General features: G+C 40.3%; 1 protein-coding gene across 1 annotated transcript in view; it reads right to left on the bottom strand.

Moving 5' to 3' along the window:
• Nucleotides 1–12,243: 12,243 nt before the first annotated feature.
• Nucleotides 12,244–21,071, bottom strand: part of GPR1 (G protein-coupled receptor 1) — a 47,724-nt gene continuing 38,896 nt past the window's right edge. Inside the window, exon 2 of the mRNA XM_006861943.1 lies at nucleotides 12,244–13,411. Coding sequence (XP_006862005.1) covers nucleotides 12,316–13,383 — 1,068 coding nt within the window. The 5' untranslated portion in view covers nucleotides 13,384–13,411 and the 3' untranslated portion in view covers nucleotides 12,244–12,315. The remainder of the gene's footprint in view (nucleotides 13,412–21,071) is intronic.

The raw sequence follows: 21,071 nt of genomic DNA, 5'->3' as shown, positions 1-21,071 counted from the left end.
CTGAAGCATCTCAGTTGAAATTCCATCAATTCCTAGAGCCTTCTTTTTCATCATTGTCTTTAGTGCAGCTTGGACTTCTTTCTTAAATACCATTGCCTGCTCATGTGCTACTCCTGAAGTGGTTGAACATCAACCAATTCTTTTTGGTACAGTGACTCTGTCTATTCCTTCCATTTTCTTTAGATGCTGCTGGCGTTGTTTACTATTTTGCTCATGTTGTTAGCTATCATCAAGTTGGTTCTGATTCACAGAGACTCTATGCACAATGGAACAAAACACTGCCTGGTCCTGTGACATCCTCACAGTTATTAGGGTTGAGACCATTGCTGTTGCCCTGTTCTAATCCATCTCTTTGGGGCTCTTCCTTTCTTGCCGTGACCCTCCACTTTAGCAAGCATCATGTCCTTCACCAAGGACTGGTCCCTCCTTAATATGTCCAGATTATAAGAGACAAGTCTTGCCATCCTGGCTTCTGTATAACTTTCTGGCTGTACTTCTTTTAACAAAGATATGTTTGTTCTTCTGGCAGTCCATAGTACTTAAAATATGACTGGGGAAGAGCTGCCTCCTCAAAGTAGAGTTGACCGTGATGATACAAATAGAGTAAAGCTTTTTGGGACCTTCATTTGCTGAGGGGGCACGACTCAAAATGAGGAGAAACAGCTGCAAACATCCAGTAATAATTGGAACACGGGATGTACAAAGTATGAATCTAGGAAAATTGGAAGTTTTCAAAAGTGAAATGGAACACTAATATCCTAGGCATTAGTGACCAGAAATGGACTGGCATTGGCCGTTTTTAATCCAACAATCACAGGAATGACCAACTGAAGAAGAATGGTGTCACATTCATCACCAAGAAAAGAACATTTCAAAATCTTGAAGTACTATGCTATCTGTGATAGAATAATCCATATGCCTAGAAGGAAAACCAGTTAATAACACTATTGTTCAAATTTATGCACCAGTCGCTAAAGCTAGAATGCTCCTTGGAAGCCAGAATGGCCAGATTTCATCTCTCATACTTCAGACATATTATCCTGAGTGACCAGTCCCTGGTGAAGGACATCAGGCTTGGTAAAGTGGAAGGTCAGTGAAAATGTGGGAGACATCCAACAAGATGGATTGGCACAGAAGAAGCCCCAGTGGACTGAACCATAGCAGCAATTGTGACAATGGAGCAGGACTGGACGGTGTTGTGTTTTGTTGTATGTAGGTTCGCAATGGATCGGGATCAACTCCACGGCACCTAACAACAACAACAATGCCAAGAATATCTATCTTTATGCATTCTATTTCATTTTTTGGACAACTTCTAGTTTCCTAGATTCATAACTCTTACATTCAGTGTTCAGATTTAATGCATGTTTCTCCTCATTTTGAGTTGTATTCTATCTATAAGTGAATGTCCACAAAGCTTTGCTCTATTCATGTCATTAGGGTCAACTCTCCTTTAAGGAGGCAGCTTTTCCCTGTCATATTTTGAGTGCTTTCCAACCTGAAGACCTCATTTTCTGGCACCATATCTGACAATATTCTGCTATTATTCATTTTGTTCTCATTTTCCGGTACTGTATCTGACAATGCTAGGTGCTGTCCTGTTTTTATTTTTTCCAACCTTTGCATTCCAATCACCAGCAATTATCAGTACATCTTGATAGCATGTTTGATCAATTTCAGACTGAAGAAGTTGGTAGAGTTCTTCAATTTCATCCTCACTGGCTTTAGTGGTTGATGCATAACTTTGAATAATAGTGGTATTAACTGGTCTTCCTTGTAGGCATATCGGTATCAATCTATCACAGACAGTGTTGTATTTCAAGATAAATCTTGAAATATTCTGTTTGATGATGTCTGTGACACCATTCCTCTTCAATTTGTTATTCCAGGCATAGTAAACCATGTGATAGTTAGATTAAAAATGCCAATTTCAGTTCATTGCAGCTCACAAATAACCTAGGATACCTATGTTTATGTATCCCATTTCATTTTTTTGACAACTTGCAATTGTCCTAGATTAATACTTCATACATTCCATGTTCTGATTGTTAATGGGTGTTTGCAGTGGCTTCTCTTCATTTTGAGTTGTGTCCCATCAGCAAATGAAGATTCACAAAAGCTTTACTCCATTCTCATCATCACAGACAACTCTACTTTGAGGAGGCAGCTCTTCCCCAGTCACATTTCAAGTGCTTTCCAACCTGAGGGGCTCATCTTCTGGCATTATATCAGACAGTATTTGGTGTTCTTCATCGTGTTTCAACATTCAATATTTTGGTGCTATTTGACATTGTTCCACTGCTATTCATAAGGGTTTAGTGACTGAGTATTTGGAAGAAGTCAGTCTCTACTTTTTCGTAGTGTGTCTTATTCTGGAAGTTCATCTGAAACCTGTCCACTATGGTTGACCCTGCTGGTATGTAAAATACAGGTGGCATAGCTTTCAGAATCACTGAAACACACAATCTACCATAGTATGACAAACTGACAGATGAGTGGTTGAGGGGTTTGCCCATAGAATCCTTCAATATTGTAAACCAAGGCTTGATTTTTGTGTGTTTTTTTTTTTAGCTTTAGAAATGCTGAGTGTGATCTTCCCTTTGAGTTTTCTGAAGCCAAGTCTTTGCATATTGTATTTTACTTTGTTAAAATATTTTACTTAGTTAAAAACTCCCCTTTGAAATCTTTTATTTCATCATTTCTTCCATTTGCTTTAGCTACTCTATTCAAGAGGAAGTTTTAAAATTTCTTTTGACATCTATTTTGGTCTTTTCTTCCATTCCTGCTTCTTAATGACCTTTTGCTTATTCATGTGTGAAGTTCTTGAGTCTTCCCACAACTTGTCTTTGGTTATTAGTATTCACTGGATCAAATTTGTTCATAAGTTGGTCTCTAAATTCAGGTGGGAAATACTCAAGGTTGTACTTCGACTCTCATGTACAAGTGTAAATTTTCTTCAGCTTCAACTTGAACTTGCACATGAGCAATTTATGATCTGTTTCACAGTTAACCCTTGGCCTTGGGCTGTCTTGATATAGAGCATCTCCATTGTCTCTTTCCACTGATGCAGTGTATATGCCATCTAGTTTGGCCTACATGTTGTAGGAAAAAGGTATTTGCAATAAGTCATTCGTCTTGCAAAGTTCTATCATGTGATCTCTGATGTCATTTCTATCACCAAGGTCATATTTTCTGGCTATTTACTCTTTTTATTTCTAGCCTGTCCATTCCATTCCTATCACCAGTAATTACCAATGTGTTTTGATATCCTGTTGATCAATTTTAGACTGCAGAAATTGGTAAAAATCTTTAATTAAAATTTTTTTTGCATTAGTGGTTGGTGCATAAATTTCAATAATTGTCATATTAACTGGTGTTTCCTGTATGCAGATAGATAGTATCCAGTCACTTACAATATTGTACTTCAGGCTAGATCTTGAAATAATACTTTTTGACAATGAATGCGACACCGTTCTTCAATTTGTAATTTCCCACATAGTAAACCATGTTTCAAAATGGCCAGCCAGTATCAGTACATTTCAACTCACTAATGACTAGCACTGGACTGGTAACCTCAAAGTTGGCAGTTCAAACCCACCGGCCACTCTCATTAAACATATATAGGGTTGCTGTGAGCTGGAACACAACAATAAGAGCAATGACTAGGATATCTATCTTCATTCTTTTCTCCATTTCATTTTTGATGACTTCAAATTTCCCTAGATTTATACTTTGTACATTCCACACTGTGATTATTAATGTATGCTTGTACTGGGTTCTTCTCAGTTTGAGTTGTCTTAGTATAGCTCCCTTATTCCTCCTATGAGATTTTGACTTTTATTTAAGTGTAGTTACTGAGCAACTACTATGTCAGGAATTTCATTGAATGAATATAACACCAGGTAATGTGTGATGCTGTGGATCAGCACTGGACTGTCCAGAAGGTCAGAAGTTCAAACCCACTAGCTACTCCTTGGAAACCCTATGCAGGGTTGTTATGAACCAGAAACTTGATGGCACTTAACTCCACCACCAACAATATTTATCAAGTATTTGAAGACAATAAATGTTTTTCATGCATTGTTGTTAATTGTTGTGGAGTTGATTCCAACTCATGAAGACCCCATGTGTGCAGAGTAGAATTGCTTCATATAATTTTTAAGCCTGTGACCTTTCAGAAGGAGGTTACCAGGCCTGTCACTCGAAGTGTCTCTGGGTGGGTTTGAACAGGGAGTGAGAGATTTATAGCTTCTTTCTTCTGGCAATGGTCCCCCTTCACCAAGTCACCACAGTAGAGCAGGGGTCCTAGGAGCTGACGTAAGTACAGTTCTTTCCAGGAAAGAAAAGCTGCTCTTACCATCTGCCCACTAGCTGTCCCAGGCTGAGTATGAGGAGCTGTCAGTGAGAGCTAAATGTCATCTACCTAGTGGACAGTAGAAATAAGCCAATGTCTCCAACTTAAGGCTGCATGTAGAGATCCTCAGTGGTAGGGGCAGTACGTGTGCCCCAGACACCTCATTTAGGTGGCACCTCAAGCCAGGAGCGTGGTCAGCAGCCATGAGAACTTATTTCTGGACAAAGCATTGACTCAAGATCCCTGATTCTGGTGTCTACTTCAGACCAGGTGACCCTCACAACAACCTCATGTCCAGAACAGGAGCTAGAATGGGTATCTGGTGCCTGTGTGTGTCCCAGGAGGTGCAGGACTGTGTAGCTATAGCATGAAACAAGAACAATAACTGGGCATGTTTCAAACGCTCAAGTATTTAACCATTTGCCCCATGTAGGAACTCCCTTAACATGCAGTAACATATTTAGTTTTCGCAGTAACACTATGTGGCAGGTACTACTATTGTTATCCCCATTTTGTAGATGAATGAAACTGAGGTGCAGAAAGCTGAATTTACTTGCTCAAGGATGAGTTGGAGATGAGATTCAAATTGACATCCTGCTTCTGGAGCTCGTGTCTGATCTCTAACTTTAAGAACGAGGGAGGTGATTCAAAATGGACAACCTGAGACTGATTCCTGTAAGGTGGAGCTCAAACATACCTCCATCCTCCAACTTTTTTTTTTTTTTTTTTACCAATCCTGACAGCTGCCGTCCCTCCCACGGCACTCTACTTCTCGGATGGGTCTGGGAATTCATTGCAATGGTGTTCACACAGAACTGACAGACAATACTTTACGTTTATGAAGTATACTAGGGAAACAGTGATGGTGGTGTGCTGTGGAGTCAGTTCTGACTCATAGTGACCTGGTGTAGGGTTTCTGAGACTAAATCTTTGTGGGAGCAGAAAGCTTCATCTTTCTACTGCAGAGTAGCTGGTAGATTTGAACTGCTGATCTTGTGGTTAGCATAACCACTACACTGCCAGGGCTCCTTTGATTAGGGAAGGTATTGCTGTTGTTAAATGCTGTTGAGTCGGTTTCGACTCAGAGTGACCCTGCATAGGGTTCCAAGGAGCAACTGGTGAGATTTGAACCTCCGACCTTGCAGTTCAAACAAATCTTGTGGTCTAGTACTTATCTTACAGCACCACACCAATCGACTGTTAAAGAAGATGTTGTTGTTGAGCCACTGACCCTGTGGTTCAAATTGACCTTGCAGTCCAGTGCTTTGTTGTAAGTGGAATCGGTTCTGACTCAGTGACCCTGTATATGGTTTCCGAGGAACAGCTGGTAAGTTTTGAACCTCCGACCTTGTGGTTCAGTACTTATCCTACAGCGCCACACCAGGACTCCATTAGGGAAGTTGTTAAGTGCCGTCGAGTTGGTTTGGAGGGTACAATTAAGGATCAGGAAGGACTCAGGATACAATTCTTTGTTCAGGGCAGCTTCTCAGCTCTTTCTGCAGGCAAGCCTCTCCCTTGGCCCCTAGCTCCTTAGCTCTACTTCTAAGTGTCCAGAGTCACCCGCTGTACCAGGAAGCCTCTTGTCCAAAGATACTCAGCTCTTTTACCCAGTGGCTTGGCAAGCCTACTGTAAGTAACTTGCATCATGGGTTTGGAAGCCCACTGCATTGTCTCAAGTGGTTCTCCTGGTTCTGCTGTCTCTGTTTCTCTGCCATTACTCACATCTCACATTGGTTCCAGTGTTATAGCTCTCTCTCCCCTGAGTCTAGGGATTTCTCAGTACATGGACCCCAGATCCAAATGACGAGTTCCACTTCTACATCTTTTTCTTGGTGATAGTGAGGTCCCCCTTTCCATCTCTGGGTTGGCTCATTTTAAGCCCAGTGGGACCACAGATCTGCCTACTCCCCTTATTAGGGTTCCATGCACCGTACTTGCGTGGTCCTACAGGGTCTTACAGGAAACGCAGTGGCTCTGCATGATAAGCACTGTGGGCTAATGTGTCAGGCTGCAAAGTTGTTTGAACTGCAAGGTCGGTGGTTCAAGCTCACCAGCTGCTCCTTGGAAACCCTATACAGGGTTGCTATGGGTTGGAATCGACCCAATGGCACTTAAAACAACAATAACATGAACCACAAGATTGTTGATTTGAGCCCACCAGCCACTCCTTGGGAGAAAGATGAGGTTTTCTGCTGCAAGGATTTGCATGCAGTCTTGGCAAACCTATACAGGATTGCTATGAGTTGAAACCAACTCTGTGGCACTTAAAACAACAATAACAAAACAGAATATCATATGACTTATTTGTATTATTAACAAACTGTCCAGTCCCCTTGGTGGGCCACAAACATCTCACTGGCAAAGTCCTACCCAGTCATTTGGTAGTAGTTACAAGAGCATAGTTAGAAGTCACATATGTATGATCCATTATACTATAGTTTTTGTTGTTGTTAAGTACCATCAAGTCAATTGTGACCCATAGAGACCCTGTTTAGGGTTTCCAAGGAGCAGCTGATGGGCTTGAACCACCGACCTTGCAGTTCAAATGACTTTGCAGTCTGACACATTAACTCACAGCGCCACACCAGGACTTCTTGTACTACAGTTGTTGTTGTTGTGAAGTGCCATCAAGTCAGTTCTGACCCATAGCGACCCTGTATAGGGTTTCCAAGGAGAGGCTGGTGAGCCTGAACGCTGAACTTGCAGCTCAAACTGACTTTGCAGTCCAGCACATTAAGCCACAGTGCCACACCAGGACTCCTGTTCTAAAGTACTCTTTACTAATTAACCCACAATGTGACATGTTTTACAAATGAGGACACTGAGGCAAAGTAACTGGCCCAAAGTCAGTGAAGTGGATATTCTAACCCAGATCTCATCAGTTAAACTGCAATTATTCCTGATAGTGTGTGATCTTTCTTTGAAAAATGACATCTTTTTACCTTTGCATTTTCCACAACAACTTGCACACAGTTGATAATCAAAAATGATTTGTGAATGTAGGAATAAGAAAAGGAATGAACAAACTGATTATGCTTTGGCGTTTATGTTGGAGTGTATGGACTGCACTCTGCTAAATCACAAGCAGAGGAATTTTTCACAGTTCCTGTTTATTGTAGGAAAAAGAAAAATCAAAAATATAAGAAAGAATAAAAATACTTTTATTCTGTCACTCACAGATAATCAGCTAATACTTTGTTTTGTCTCACTCCAGTCTTTAAATATAGGAATAGGGGGCACTTTTGATCCTCTGTGGACCCTGAGCAACCTTCTTTGAAGGATGGTTGGAACCCTATCTCACAGTTAACACTTTCATCCTTTATTCTGACATTGTTGTTAAGTGCTGTCTAGTTGACTCTGACTCATAGGGACTCTGTATAGGGTTTCCAAGGAGCAGCTGATGGGTTTGAACTGCCACCTTGCAGTTCAAATCGACCTTGAGGTCTAGTGCTTATTCTACAGCGCCACACCAGGACTCCTTTATAGTATTGTTGTTGTTGTGTTGTTAAGTGCCATTGAGTCTATTCCAACTCATAACAACCCTGTATAGGGTTTCCAAGGAGCAGCTGGTGGGTTTGAACTGTTGACCTTGTGGTTCACAGTCCAGTGCTGATCCACAGCACCACACCCAAAATCCTTTTGGACCCTAATTTTTGGCTGAAAGGCAAACAGATATGTAAATGTCAGCTATTTCTCACAAGCAGAAATTGTCTTAAATTTCAGTAGAAAAAATTTAAATTAGATTATTCAATTGAAGTTCTGGGATAATACTGCACTTAGCATTTAGAAAGATGGTGGAATCTCTTTTCCAGTTTTATAAACAACATTGGCATAGTTAAGATAGGAATGGTTTAGAAGGAGCCTGTCTGGCTGTAAGAAATGTAGAAAGCTTTTTTTTTTTTTCAATGCTTTATTGTGAATTATGTGATAGTTTACATGGGAGGACATCAGCTTCATATTGATCTCGTCGTATATCATTTTCTTGCCATGGTTACAATCCCTTCCATGCATCATCCATCAACCAAAGGGTATACCCCACAAGCCTGCCCCTGGTCATCTGCATACCGCCTCTCTCCCTGTCCGGGTCCAAAGTCCTCAGCTGCTCCATCTCCCCACATCATCGTCTCTGCCTCCATCTCTGGCATCACTGCTTCTCTGGATAGGGTTCCGTTCTCTGCTCTTCTCCTGTGATGGTCCCAGGGACCTCCACTCCTAGACTGCAAAGTTAATCACTCCCCTCCCTTTGCCACAAAACGTCTACCGTTACATTTCCAGCCCTTACAATCAGTCCTGATAACAATTATTCGCTATTGTATCACAAGAGACCTATCCGCATCTTCTTTCATCAGCCCTGACTAGGCAGAATGGGTACTACTCAGTAGAGATTCTACCTTGCTCCATGCCCTCTGGATCTAGGTTCCCTTTTGAAAGCTTGTAAGCCAGTCACTTCTTGCCTCTGTAGCCCCCCCATTCCGGGTAGCCAATGTCAAAGTTGCCCATCCCTGTCTACTCTGTGTATGGAGGGGGTGGGATGGTCCTCGCTGTAAAAGATTTGTTACCTTTTTGAGCTACTGCATCCATAGGTGTAGGTCAAGTTCATCAAATTGTATCAGATTATTCTTTTTTTCCCTCTTCTTTCTTCTTCTGTTTGAGTGGAAAGCTTTTGATAGTAGAAAATAACTTATGAAAAGAAGCTAAAAAAGATGAGAGAGTCAATACTTAGCATTGTAATGTAATTCATTTCATGAAAAATAATTTGTTTTGAATTGTCGTTAGAATTGAAGATATTTTAAAAGTTGGAAAATTTTGTAAACCAGGGATTTCAAGTCAGAACTGGGCATCCATTAATCTAAAATTTGATACATAATGAGTGCTTTTCAGTTAGGACTTCTGAGTCATTAGGCATAGAGTTCACTGGCACTTAGATAATTTTAGAAATTTCTTTGAGTGAAGTTGTTTCTGAAGTTGAGAGTGTCCTAATTTCTGATTTCTTAATACTGTTTGAATGTGTCCTAACACATTACACAAATATTAGCAACAAGAATAGGTCCTGATTGATTACATCCATTTGGTCTTCAGCTGCTTCAGGTTGTCACTACTGAGATGAAGTTACAGGAAAAAAAAAAAAAAGATGAATACAATTTTTAAAGTATTAATATAGGAAATTGGAGTTCATATTTTTTCTTGTAGGGCTGTAGTGAACATAGACAAGCAAGCATTTTTTTTTCATCAGCATAGGTGCTGCAGAAGAGGTACTCCATACCTTTGTGAACATACAAATGGTAGAACTTGAGCTTTCCAATAGCACTCACAGTTCCTTAGACTACTGTTACTTAGGCGGTTGTAACAGAATGGCTTATAAGAACATAAAGTTAAGTTCTGAAGGCTAGGAGTCTCTAAGGGAGATCTCTAAGGGAGGCTCTGTTCTGTGCTGCTCTCCAAGCTTCTGGTGATGGCTAGTGATCCTTGGCATTCTTTGGCTTGAAGATTTATCTTCACATAGCTGTTGTTTCTCTGTCTTTCTGTATCTTCTTTTTATAAAGACATCAATCACATAGCGTAGTGGTTATGAATCGGGCTGCGAACCACAAGGCCAGCAGTTCGAAACTACCAGCTGCTCCGCCGGAGAAAGATGAGGCTTTCTGCTCCCGTAAAGTTTTACAGCCTCGGAAACCCTGTTGAGGGTCGCTATGGGTCGGAACCGACTCGACAGCACTTAACAACAACAACAACAACAATCACATAGGATTAAGACCCACTTTACTCCAGTGTGACCTCATGCTAACCTAACTGATAAGGTCTTCATTTGCAAAAAGGGTCACAATCACAGGCACAGAGATTAGAATTTGAATGTATCTTTTTCTGGGGATACAATTCAATCCATAATGGCCCAAAATCCTTGTCCTATAGCCCAATACCATTGAGTTTAGCCCAATGCCATTGAGTTTATTTCAACTCATACTGACCCAGTAGGTCAGAGGAGGACTGGTCTGTAGGATTTCTGAGACTGTCAATCTTTATGGGAGTTGTTCTTGTTATGTGCCGTGGAATTGGTTCCAACTCACAGTGACCCTGTACAGGGTTTCTGAGGCTGTAAATCTTTATGGGAGCAGAAAGCCTCATCTTTCTCCTACTGAACAGCTGGTAGTTTTGAACTGCTGGCCTTAAGGTTTGCAGCCCGATTCGTAACCACTACGCTACCAGAGCTCCGTTTTATGAGTAGACAGCCTCATCTTTCTCCTGCACCTGGTGGGTTTGAACTGCTGATCTTGCAGTTAGCAGGCCAATGCTTAACCCACTATGCCACCAGGGCTGTTTCTTCATCCTATTGTTTTTATTAAGTGCCATCGAGTTGGTTCTGACATATCAACCCTGTATAGGGTTTCTGAGGGGCAGCTGGTGGGTTTGAACTGCCGACCTTGTGGTTTACAGTCCAGTGTCCAGTGCTGAACTGACAGCATCACACCAGGAGTCCTCAGCCTATAGAAGAGGAAAAGTAAGCCTGGAAAAGCAGCTTGCTCAGTCCATAACTATTTAGAGGCAAAGTGAAGACCATAATCCAGGACTCCTGGTCCAAAACTAGAGTTTACCAAAGCATGGTATGTGTGCCATCTGTGGGAGGGAAGATGTTTTCAATGGAACTATAAGTGTCTTAATCATCTCCTAAAATATCTACCTATCTATGGTTTTGTATAAAGGTCAAAATACTATTACAATCTAACTTGCAACATGTTACTGACATAATGGTATATATTGTTGACATTATGTTGAAGTATATATACTATGTTGTTAACTGACGTGGAGTTGGTTCCAATTCATAGTGACCCTGTATAGGGTTTCTGAGGAATGGCTGGTGAGCTAGAACCGCTGACCTTGTGGTTCAAGTCGACCTTCCAGTCCAATGCATTAACCCGCAACGCACACCAGGACTCCATATGTAACTATAGGAACAGAAGGTAGAATGAGATTATTATTGCTGTTAGGTGCCGTTGAGTCCGTTTTGACTCATAGTAACTCTGTGATACACAGAATGAAACTCTGCCTGGTCCTGAGATAAAGATGTCATAATTTTTTTTTTTTTTTCTTCTTCTTCTTCTCAAAGTCATTCTGAGAGTGGACTACCTGTCTATTATATTTGGATGTTGATGTTTTATGTTTATAGCAATTTTATATGTAATTGCACACACTCAGAGTTTTCCAAAAACATTAAATTTATGATGTTGTTTTTGTTAAGTACTACCAAGTCAGTTCTGACTCATAACAACACTGTAGTTTTTCCCAGACTGTAAATTTTTGAGGAAGCCTAAAGCCTCATCTTTCTCCCATGGAGTGGCTGCTGGGCCCGAATTGCTGACCTTGTGGTTTGCAGTCCACAGAAGCAGAGAGGCTAGGCCCTCCTCTGTACCTTATTTGAATTCTTGACCCTTAGAATTGTGGGATATAATAATAAATTTTTGTTTAAAGTCACTAGCTTTGGGGCAATTTATTATACATCAACAGATAACTGGAAAGGATGTTTTAAAATAATACAACCAACTCTAACTTTAATTCATAAATGTATATACATAAAGAAATGAAGCCCATATGTGACATCTAAAAGTAGGTATAATAGGTTAATTGTACAAAATTAAAATGATCTTAAGAAAGCATGTTTTAACATTTTTGAAATTAGCTCACCATATCTTCAATATTACGGTTTATAGCTTTTACAAAGTTAATAAAATTAAAAAATTAGTATCTAATATTGCTTAAACAGTGTTGATTAATCCACTGTAGTAGAATTAGCAAGAATGACACCGATAAGTTTCATGTTTACACAAAAACGAGATGCCTCTAGATGGGATAGCAACAACAACAATTACAAAAGGTCAGCTCTGTATCTTGGAACAAAATTTAATCTGAATGCATCTGCTGTGGGACCCACACAAAAGCCTCTTGCTGATTTGTGGATAAACACTAACTCACTGGGCTGTTTCCATGAGACACAGGTTCTTGGTTTCAGAGTTCCTGAGCTGTTCACTCACTGTGCCAGAGCAGCTGACTTCCCACAGCGTATACTTTAGTATCTCTGCAACTGAGGCACGGAAACAAGCTTGGAACTTCTTGCTAATTAGGACATAGAGGATAGGATTTAAGCAGCTATTGAGGAATGCCAAAGCAGTGGAGAGGGGGATCCCAGCCTGCAGCATCTGGGAGAAGTAGCTATTGTGGTGAATTGTAAGTTCCCAAATGCTAAACAGGTGATAAGGAGTCCAACAAATCAAAAAGGCTATGACCACAGCCAGTACAGTCCAGAAATGCTTACTGGAGATCATGATACTTCGCTTTTTCACTTGGAAGATGAGACATGAGTAGCAAATGCTCATTGTTATCAAAGGGAAGAGGTACCCAATGATAAATTTCACCCAAGTCAGAGCGTGGTGTCTCATTAGTCTGAGGTCAAAATCATTCTCATGAAAATTATTATAGCAAAGAGTGTGGTTAGCAAGCTCCACAGTGTCCCGGAAGTATAAGGCAGGACCACCAATCAGAGAAGCTGAAAACCAGACTAGTATGATAACAATCAGGGAGTTCTTCAGGGTTCGGTGTCTGTGAGACAAGACAGGGTGGACCAAGTGGACATAGCGGTCCAGGCTGATCACTGTCAAGAAGAAAACACTGGCAAACATGTTCAGTTGAGCAATGAAGGAATTGGCTTTGCACAACCAGATGCCAAAGGGCCAGTGGAAATTCATGGCCACGTAGGAGATATAGAGAGGCAGGAAGAGAACAAAGATGAAATCTGCAATGGCCAGATTGAGGAACCAGAGAGTGGTGACGGTCTTCTTCCACTTGAACCCTGTGAACCAAATTACAATGGCATTTCCTGGAACACCCAGAATAAATGCTAAACAGTATAACCCCATGGAGATCCAGTGAACAATTCCCAGGTGGACTTTCTCCTCCATCTCTGACTCCGGAAGGTAATATTCCATGGCGTAGGAATAGTTCTCAAATTCTTCAAATAACATTTCATCTAGATCTTCCATGATCTTGCTATGTGGAGAATGAGGAAATCTATGGAAGCAGATTTTAAAAAGAAAATTAAAAAACAAAAATCAAGCTTCATGAGTGATAAGGAACATGAGAATTTCATCTTATGGCCTGGAAATAGCATATGAGGGGGTTTCAAAAAGTTTGTGGAAAAAAATGGAATGAAAAGATAATGGAATTTTTCCATGAACTTTCTGGAGTCCCCCTTGTATTTCTTGGTAGGACTTAAGATCACATTACTGATGTTCAAGTCTTCTGGGCTTTAGTTTCCCTCTGATGATCATTCTTCACGCTGTGAACAGACCTCATTTTATAGAAGTGTTCAGTAATCGCTAAATCATAATGATTAACTTTCCAGGTGCTGCCTCTGTTCATAATGCTTGAAGGACTGACTAGAAAGAAGCTACCATTTAACAAGCATTAATTATGTTCCCACTGTGTATCGCTCTGGTAGCGTAGTGGTTACGAATTGGGCTGCTAACCTGAGGGTCATCAGTTTGAAACTACCAGCTGCTCCAAGGGAGAAAGAAGAGGCTTTCTGCTCCCGTGAAGATTTACAGCCTCGGAAACCCTGTACAGGGTCGCTATGAGTTGGAACCGACTCCACGGCACATCATAACAACAACAACAACAATGTATCATTATTTCATGGAGGATGCAAAAGAAAATAATTTCTGTGATTGAGGAGCATGTAATTGAGTGATGGTTAATACATACATAGTCATGACTTCAACATCTATTGCTAGCCCTGACTTCTTTTCAGCTCTAGACATAGCATTCTAATTGCTTCCTGGACCCACCTACTTGGGGATTTGACCTATCATCTTGCACCCAAAGATGTTTTGATTCTATGTTTTTGAATACAAACATTTAATCAGAATCATATTAATATGGCTTTTCACCAAAAAGGTATCTTTTGTGGCCCGTTTTAAAATTCCCCTGCCAAGGCTAGTTTTCCTGGGTTAAGTCAATTTTTCAATCTGAACAAATTTTACTGAGTGAAAGTTTAGCTTCACCAATCTTACATCATAATAATTATTGTGATAGGTAGTATTCAAAACAAGGTGGAAAAAAGATAAATAGCTGTATTTTACTGATGGAGCCGTAGGATCCAGTGGGGTCACAATGAAGGGGCCAATATACCCTGTGTTGCCCAAAGGTATCTCAAACTTGACTAACACTGAATTCATCATCCTACCTAGAGGAATTTGAGGAACCTGACAGGGCATGCATTAAAAAAAACAAAATAGACTTAGAACTTTCTCCCAAGTCCTGGTGTAGTGCTGTAGGATAAGCACTGGACTGTTAATTGCAAGGTCAGCAATTCAGACTCCCCAATTGCTCCTCTATACAGGGTCACGATGAGTTGGAATCGACCTGATGGCACTTAACAACAAGTGCATAGTACAATTCTTTAAAGAATTAAAAATTTTATTTTATAAAAATGTTGATATTATTTAGAATATACATAATGAAATCATTTCTACATGTACAATTCAGTCAAATCAATTACATTCTTCACATTATGTACCATTCTCACTTTGTTTTTTCTGAATTGCCCCTCCCTCAGTAATATACGGAGTCCTGGTGTGGCGCTGTGGGTTAATGTGCCAGACTGCAAAGCCATCTGAACTACAAGGTCAGTGGTTCAAGCTCACCATTCGCTCCTTGGAAAGCCTACATAGGGTCACTGTGGGTTGGAACCGACTCGACAGCACTTAACAACAACAACAACATTAATATAAACTCACTGCCCCCTAAGTTTGCTACCTAATTTTTCTAGTTGCTTTTGTCACTTTGATCCTATAGAGAGAGTTCTTTAAGAAGCGTAATGCTAAAATAGACATTTTCACTAGTTAAATGAAACAACTATTTGGTTTTAAGAAAAACATTTTTGTTTTAAATTTTAAAGATGATCTTAAGGCAATAGTTTCAGGGGTTTACCCAACCAACTTCCTCAGCTCCAAAACTTCTGGAGCCCATGAGAATTTGAAGTTATTTTCTGTATTTCTTCCCTTTTGATCAGAATTCTATAGAATTTTTCATCAAAATGCTCAGGAATGATAGTTGGACACCATCCAGTTCTACTGGTCTTTAGGCAACAGGGGGCATTTGTTCATGGAGGCTATTAGCCAGACAGTCTCTTCCTGTTCCTCACTCTCCTTCTTTCTCTGTTGCTCTAGCTGAACAGAGACCAATTGTCATGCTGTGTATGGTAGCCACTTGCAAGCTTTTAAGACCCTAGGCACTCACTAAACACTTTATTAGACCAGTTAGCTGGGATGTTCCATAAAATCATGTCCTCAAACCCCTAAACCAAGGCTGTCTCAAAGTAAAAATGTGGCCTACAAGGAAACTTATTATCTTGTTGTCATGAATTGAATTGTGTCCCCCCAAATACATGGCTGAGTCCTGATTCTCAGTGGTTTTGCCGTTCCTTAATAACACAATGTGGCAGTTATGGAAAGATCTGTTATGCTGTGATTTGATAAGATAAACCAATAAAAGGGTTAAGAATGGGATTTGTTGTGGTTGTTGTTAAGTGATGTCCAGACGGTTCTGATCCATAGTGGCCCTGTATAGGGTTTCCGACGAGTAGCTGGTGAGTTTGGACTACCGACCTTGTGGTTCAAACTGACCTTTGACCTTTCGGTGGAGTGCTTATCCTACCTCCTATCACACGCCTGATTTGATATGAGGGATGTTTCCCTGGGGTGTGGCCTGTAACACCTTTTGTATTACAACAGATAAAACAAGAGATAAGTGAGCAGAGAAAGAGGGAACTATTGTTCCCAAGAAGGAAGGAAGAGCTGGGAATGGAGTGCATCCTTTGGCCCTGAGGTCCCTGAACTGGGAAGCGCCTAGATCCAAGGGAAGATTGCTATGAAAGCACATGGAGTTCTACAAGGAACACTGGGCCTCTGTAAGCGGAACGAAGACCAGGGCCTTTTCTAGAACCTACAGACAGAAGCGTAGTGGTTACGAATCGGGCTGTGAACCGCAAGGTCAGCAGTTCAAAACTACCAGCTGTTCCGTGGGAGAAAGATGAGGCTTTCTGTTCCTGTAAAGATTTACAGCCTCGGAAACCCTGTACAGGGTCGCTATGAGTCAGAACCGACTCCACGGCACACAGCCACCACCACAGACAGAAAACCTTCCCTAGAGTCAGCACTCTGAACTTGGATTTCTGTCCTCTTCAACTGTAAGATAATACATTTCTGTTTATTAAAGGCCTCCACCTGGGGGATTTCTGGTCCAGCCGCACTGAGGAATCATGATACCTGTGCATCTCTGCCACCACTTAAACTGAAGGGCCTATAGAGAGGGATCCTTTAATCATTTAAAAAGCGATATTATGCTGTACCACCAATTGTGTGGCATTATATCTGCTTATTCTTGATGGGATAGAAGAGAAAAGATTAAAAAAAAAAGACATGGAAAGAAAACATGGAGGAAACTGGTGGTGGTGGTGGTTATGTGCTGTGGAGTCGGTTCCGACTCATAGCGACCCTGTATAGGGTTTCCGAGGCTGTAAATCTTTACAGGAGCAGAACACCTCATTTTTCTCCCATGGAAGAGCTTGTAGTTTCAAACTGCTGACCTTAAGGTTCGCAGCCCCATTTTTAACCACTATGCTACCAGAGCTGCTGTGTGGATACACACACACACATATATCTGCATGCATATATAAAACTGAAGGGAGTCTGGACAATGAAAAGAAGCCTTGTTGGACAGTAACCAGAAGTGAAGATGGAGAAACCACAGAAATTAGGTCTTTGAGCTCAAATTTCAAGGAAATATTGTCATTTATCAAACAGGTAGGGTCAAGGCAGTCTTATCTGCTAATGACTTCCCATTGAGATGTCCATATGGTTTTCTCTTTGGATGTGCTTAAAAGAGTGCAGTAACAATACCAGGATGGGCTCTTGTCCTTGATTCAAAAAGGAAAACAGTGACTTCATTTATCTTAACCACATGTGCTGTTGAAAGGCACATAAATAGTTATGACTGAAATAAAGACTAATAAAGATGTACACGATCATAAAATATTTGAGGAGCCACTTAAGTAGCTGCCAAGCTTACAGTGTAGAAATGAATACATGTCAGTCCACCCAAGTCTGTTAGAAATATGTGAAAACTGCATGGTGTGGAGCAAAGTTCTGGGAACCATCCATGAGGTTAGTGGTGGGAAAAGACATATTTACTGTGGCATATTTACATCAACTACTGTGAGAACCTAACCTATATTCTTGGCTTATATTTGCCCAGATGCTCAAGTGACAAATGTCTAGTTCTGGAGCAAAGGACTACTTATTGTATTAAACAAATTGGTTTCTGATGGTTTTGATGTCAAAAGATGGTTAAGTTGAAACTCCTATCTAAATAAGTAGGTTTCATTGCAGGAATTCTGGTAGATTGTGTACTGTCAAATAGACTATAACATCCAGATGTTTTGGAGGAAGGATATCTGGTAGAAATATGGGCCATTAAACTTGAAAATGTAGTTTTAAATGAGGCTTGGTAAATACTTTGTTCATTTACCTTGACAAAAATACAAAGATTCCTACTGGCAGAACATTTGGTGAATGAAGAGCTTATTTAATTCCATAATGTTGAGCTAGATGGCTTTTCATGAACTATTGCAAAACTGTGTACCTTATAGAATCTTAAGAAAGCATAAATAGCATTGAATAGAGGGAAGGATTTGATATCCCTGCCCTTTGTCTATGTAGATTGCCTGTGTAGAGTTTCCCATAAAAGCAAAACCAAATCAGTTACCCTCTATCGATTTGGAGTGAAAGAAAGATCCAGAGAACTTTCAATGGCATGACCTTTGGAAATAGATCACTAGGACTTTTGAGGTGCTTCTGGGGAAATTCAAATCACCAACTTTTCAGTTAGTAGCCAAATTTGCACAACTCAGGACTTCTAGGGTTTCCCCATACAACCTGGTCAAAAGAACTCAAGAGCTGAATGTATTGCCCGGGAAATCCATGGAAGCCTCTGGAGGAACATGTATTTATTTGCCTTTGATTGGATAACAAGAGTGAGTAGACTGAATCCTTGGACATGAGAGAGAAGCTCTCTGGTGAAAACACAGAACTGTGAGCCAACAAACATATAATGCTCAGCAGCAAAGTTCATTTTTCAAGGGCTGACTTTCTAGGGGAGAGAGTATCTAGTGTATGTTTGTGTGTGTGTGGTTAACTAGGGCCATAGCTCAGTTTTTTTTCCATGAAATTTCAAATATAAACTGTATACTCCACCTCAGAATGTATTCAAGATGTCTGGCACTAGTAGAGTATTTTCCTGCCCTTTGGGTGAACGATCACTCTTGGAAGGTGTTAAGACACGGCAGTGTTCTATAAAGATATACTGTTTATTCACTGAAGGAGAGTAAATGGAGTTTAAATTGAAACTGAAAACTGCAAAGTTATATAGATGCTCCTGCTGTTTGGGAGACATTAGTGTCCATAGGGACCAGGGATGGTCAGATTGTACCCTGCCACTCTAAATTTTAGAATAATCCTTTAATGGAGAAAACATCTTGCTTGTCTGTAATTCCCATGCTGTTTAACACCAGGATTAAAACAGATGAGTGGAAATATTTTGGTTTGACTGGAGAAGAAACATAAAAGGAAATGGTTGAGTAATGACTTTTGACTGTTATGCTTAAAGTTTTAGATTTTATTCCATTGTTACTTGGGAGCAAGTAAAAATGTTTTGTTGACTAAATCTTTATTTTTGTAAAGATCATCTGAGATCAGTCTAGGAGATGGATTGGGAAGGGATAAAAATGGAAGCAAGATGATTTGTTAGGAACTATTGCCATATTTGATTTTCAAAGATATTAGGTGGTTCTTAGGGAGAGTTAGGATGGAGATGGAGGAGTTGTACAATTTGAGAGACATTCATCTAGGATAACTAACAGAATCTTCAGGAAGATTAGCAAAACTGAACTGAACATAGCCTTTACAATAACTTGTTTGTTGTGTCAGCATTGAAAATCTACTGAGGACAGAAAAGTTGCCTAACTTTTGGCAAGTAGTTGCTGTTGTCCTTAAGTGCTATTGAGTCGGTTCCACTCATAGCCACTGGGTATCGGATTTCCAAGGTGTGGCTGGTAAGTTTGAAACGCTTCCTCGCAGTTCAAATGACCTCGTGGTTCAGTGCTTTATCCCACAGTATTGGCATACAAATAATTTACTCAGTATCAAAAGCAGTGTGATTGTTGAGAGGAAGAATGAGAAACATTTTCCTCTGTCCAAACAAAGCAAAGCAAAACAAAACAAAACAAAAGATGCAATCTAATCAAGTGGCAATGTAATGATACGGATTTTCACTATGCTACGATCAAGCTCTTTTCATAAATGACATTTGTGGACTGTTTTGCATGTCTAATCCTCATGCTCCTTTTGGACAGTTTGAGAAGGGGGAGGTTCTTGGAAAATCAATGCATGTTACTTACCTACCAGTTGTTTTAATGCTCTACCCAGAAATCAGAGTCCCGACTTGTAGAATCTATACAGCTCTGTTGGTTTACTGGGAACAAAAAGAGTGAATGATTAATCTTAGGTCAGGCAAAAATATTAAGCCTTAAATCTTTCACAAGACCTTTAGAATAATTAACACATTGTTATGTGCTGTGGAGTTGGTTCCGACCAAGCCTCATCTCTCTCCCATGTAACAGCTGGTAGTTTCAAACTGCTGACCTTCAGGTTAGCATCCCAACTCATAACCACTGTGCTACCAGAGTTTCTTAATGAACACATAGGCATAATTAAAACACCAGACAATATAACCTAGTGATTCATGGGCTGTGGAATTAGGCTGTCTGTCTTCAAATCTCAGTCCTATTACTTCCTGGCTGTGTGATTTTGGACAAATCCTCTACTTCCATGAAACATCAGTTTTTTTACTTGTAAAATGGAGGTAGTAATAGTACCTAAGGAGTTCTGGTAGTATAGTGGTTATGAATCAGGCTGCGAACCACAAGGTTAGCAGTCTGAAACTACCAGCTGTTCCGCGGGAGAATAATGAGGCTTTCTGCCCTCGTAAAGATTTACAGCCTCGGAAACCCTGTACAGGGTCGCTATGAGTCGGAACCGACTCCACGGCATATAACAACAACAATAGTACCTAACTCATAGGATTGCTGTGGTCACATGAGAAAGTTCTCAAAAAGTGGTTATTTCAGTGCCTGGTACATAAAGCGTGCCAATAAAGGTAGCAGTGATTATTATCAGTGTTGGACTAAAAACAGTAGACCCTGTAGTGGGGTGCATGGGAAAGGTTGAAAGAGATGGGGGTTATTTCTTAGTTACTTCAAGAGAAGGGTGAGAATGTTTTAACTAGAGATTAAAAAACATGTTTTGTTTTGTGGCTTCATATTTTTAAAAATATTTGAATCTATATGGAGTTCACACTGATTTATTTGCCTGAGCTTGGGAGATACTTGGATTGAGATGTTTTAGCTAGTAAGATAGATAATGAAGACAATTATATGAGGCAACTTCAAAAAGTTTGTGGGAAAAGAGTCATTATCTTTTTATTTTCTTAAATGTTTTATTGTGAATTATGTGATAGTTTACATGGGAGAACATTAGTTTTACATTCATTCTATCATATATCGTCTCATTGCCATGGTTACAATTGCCTCCATGCAATCCTTCCCCCGTACTCC

The sequence above is a fragment of the Chrysochloris asiatica genome, unplaced genomic scaffold (genome assembly GCF_000296735.1).
Source record: "Chrysochloris asiatica unplaced genomic scaffold, ChrAsi1.0 scaffold00045, whole genome shotgun sequence".
Taxonomy (NCBI): Eukaryota; Metazoa; Chordata; class Mammalia; order Afrosoricida; family Chrysochloridae; genus Chrysochloris; species Chrysochloris asiatica.
Note: the sequence above shows the minus strand (reverse complement) of the source record. Positions and strands in the feature narration are given on the sequence as shown.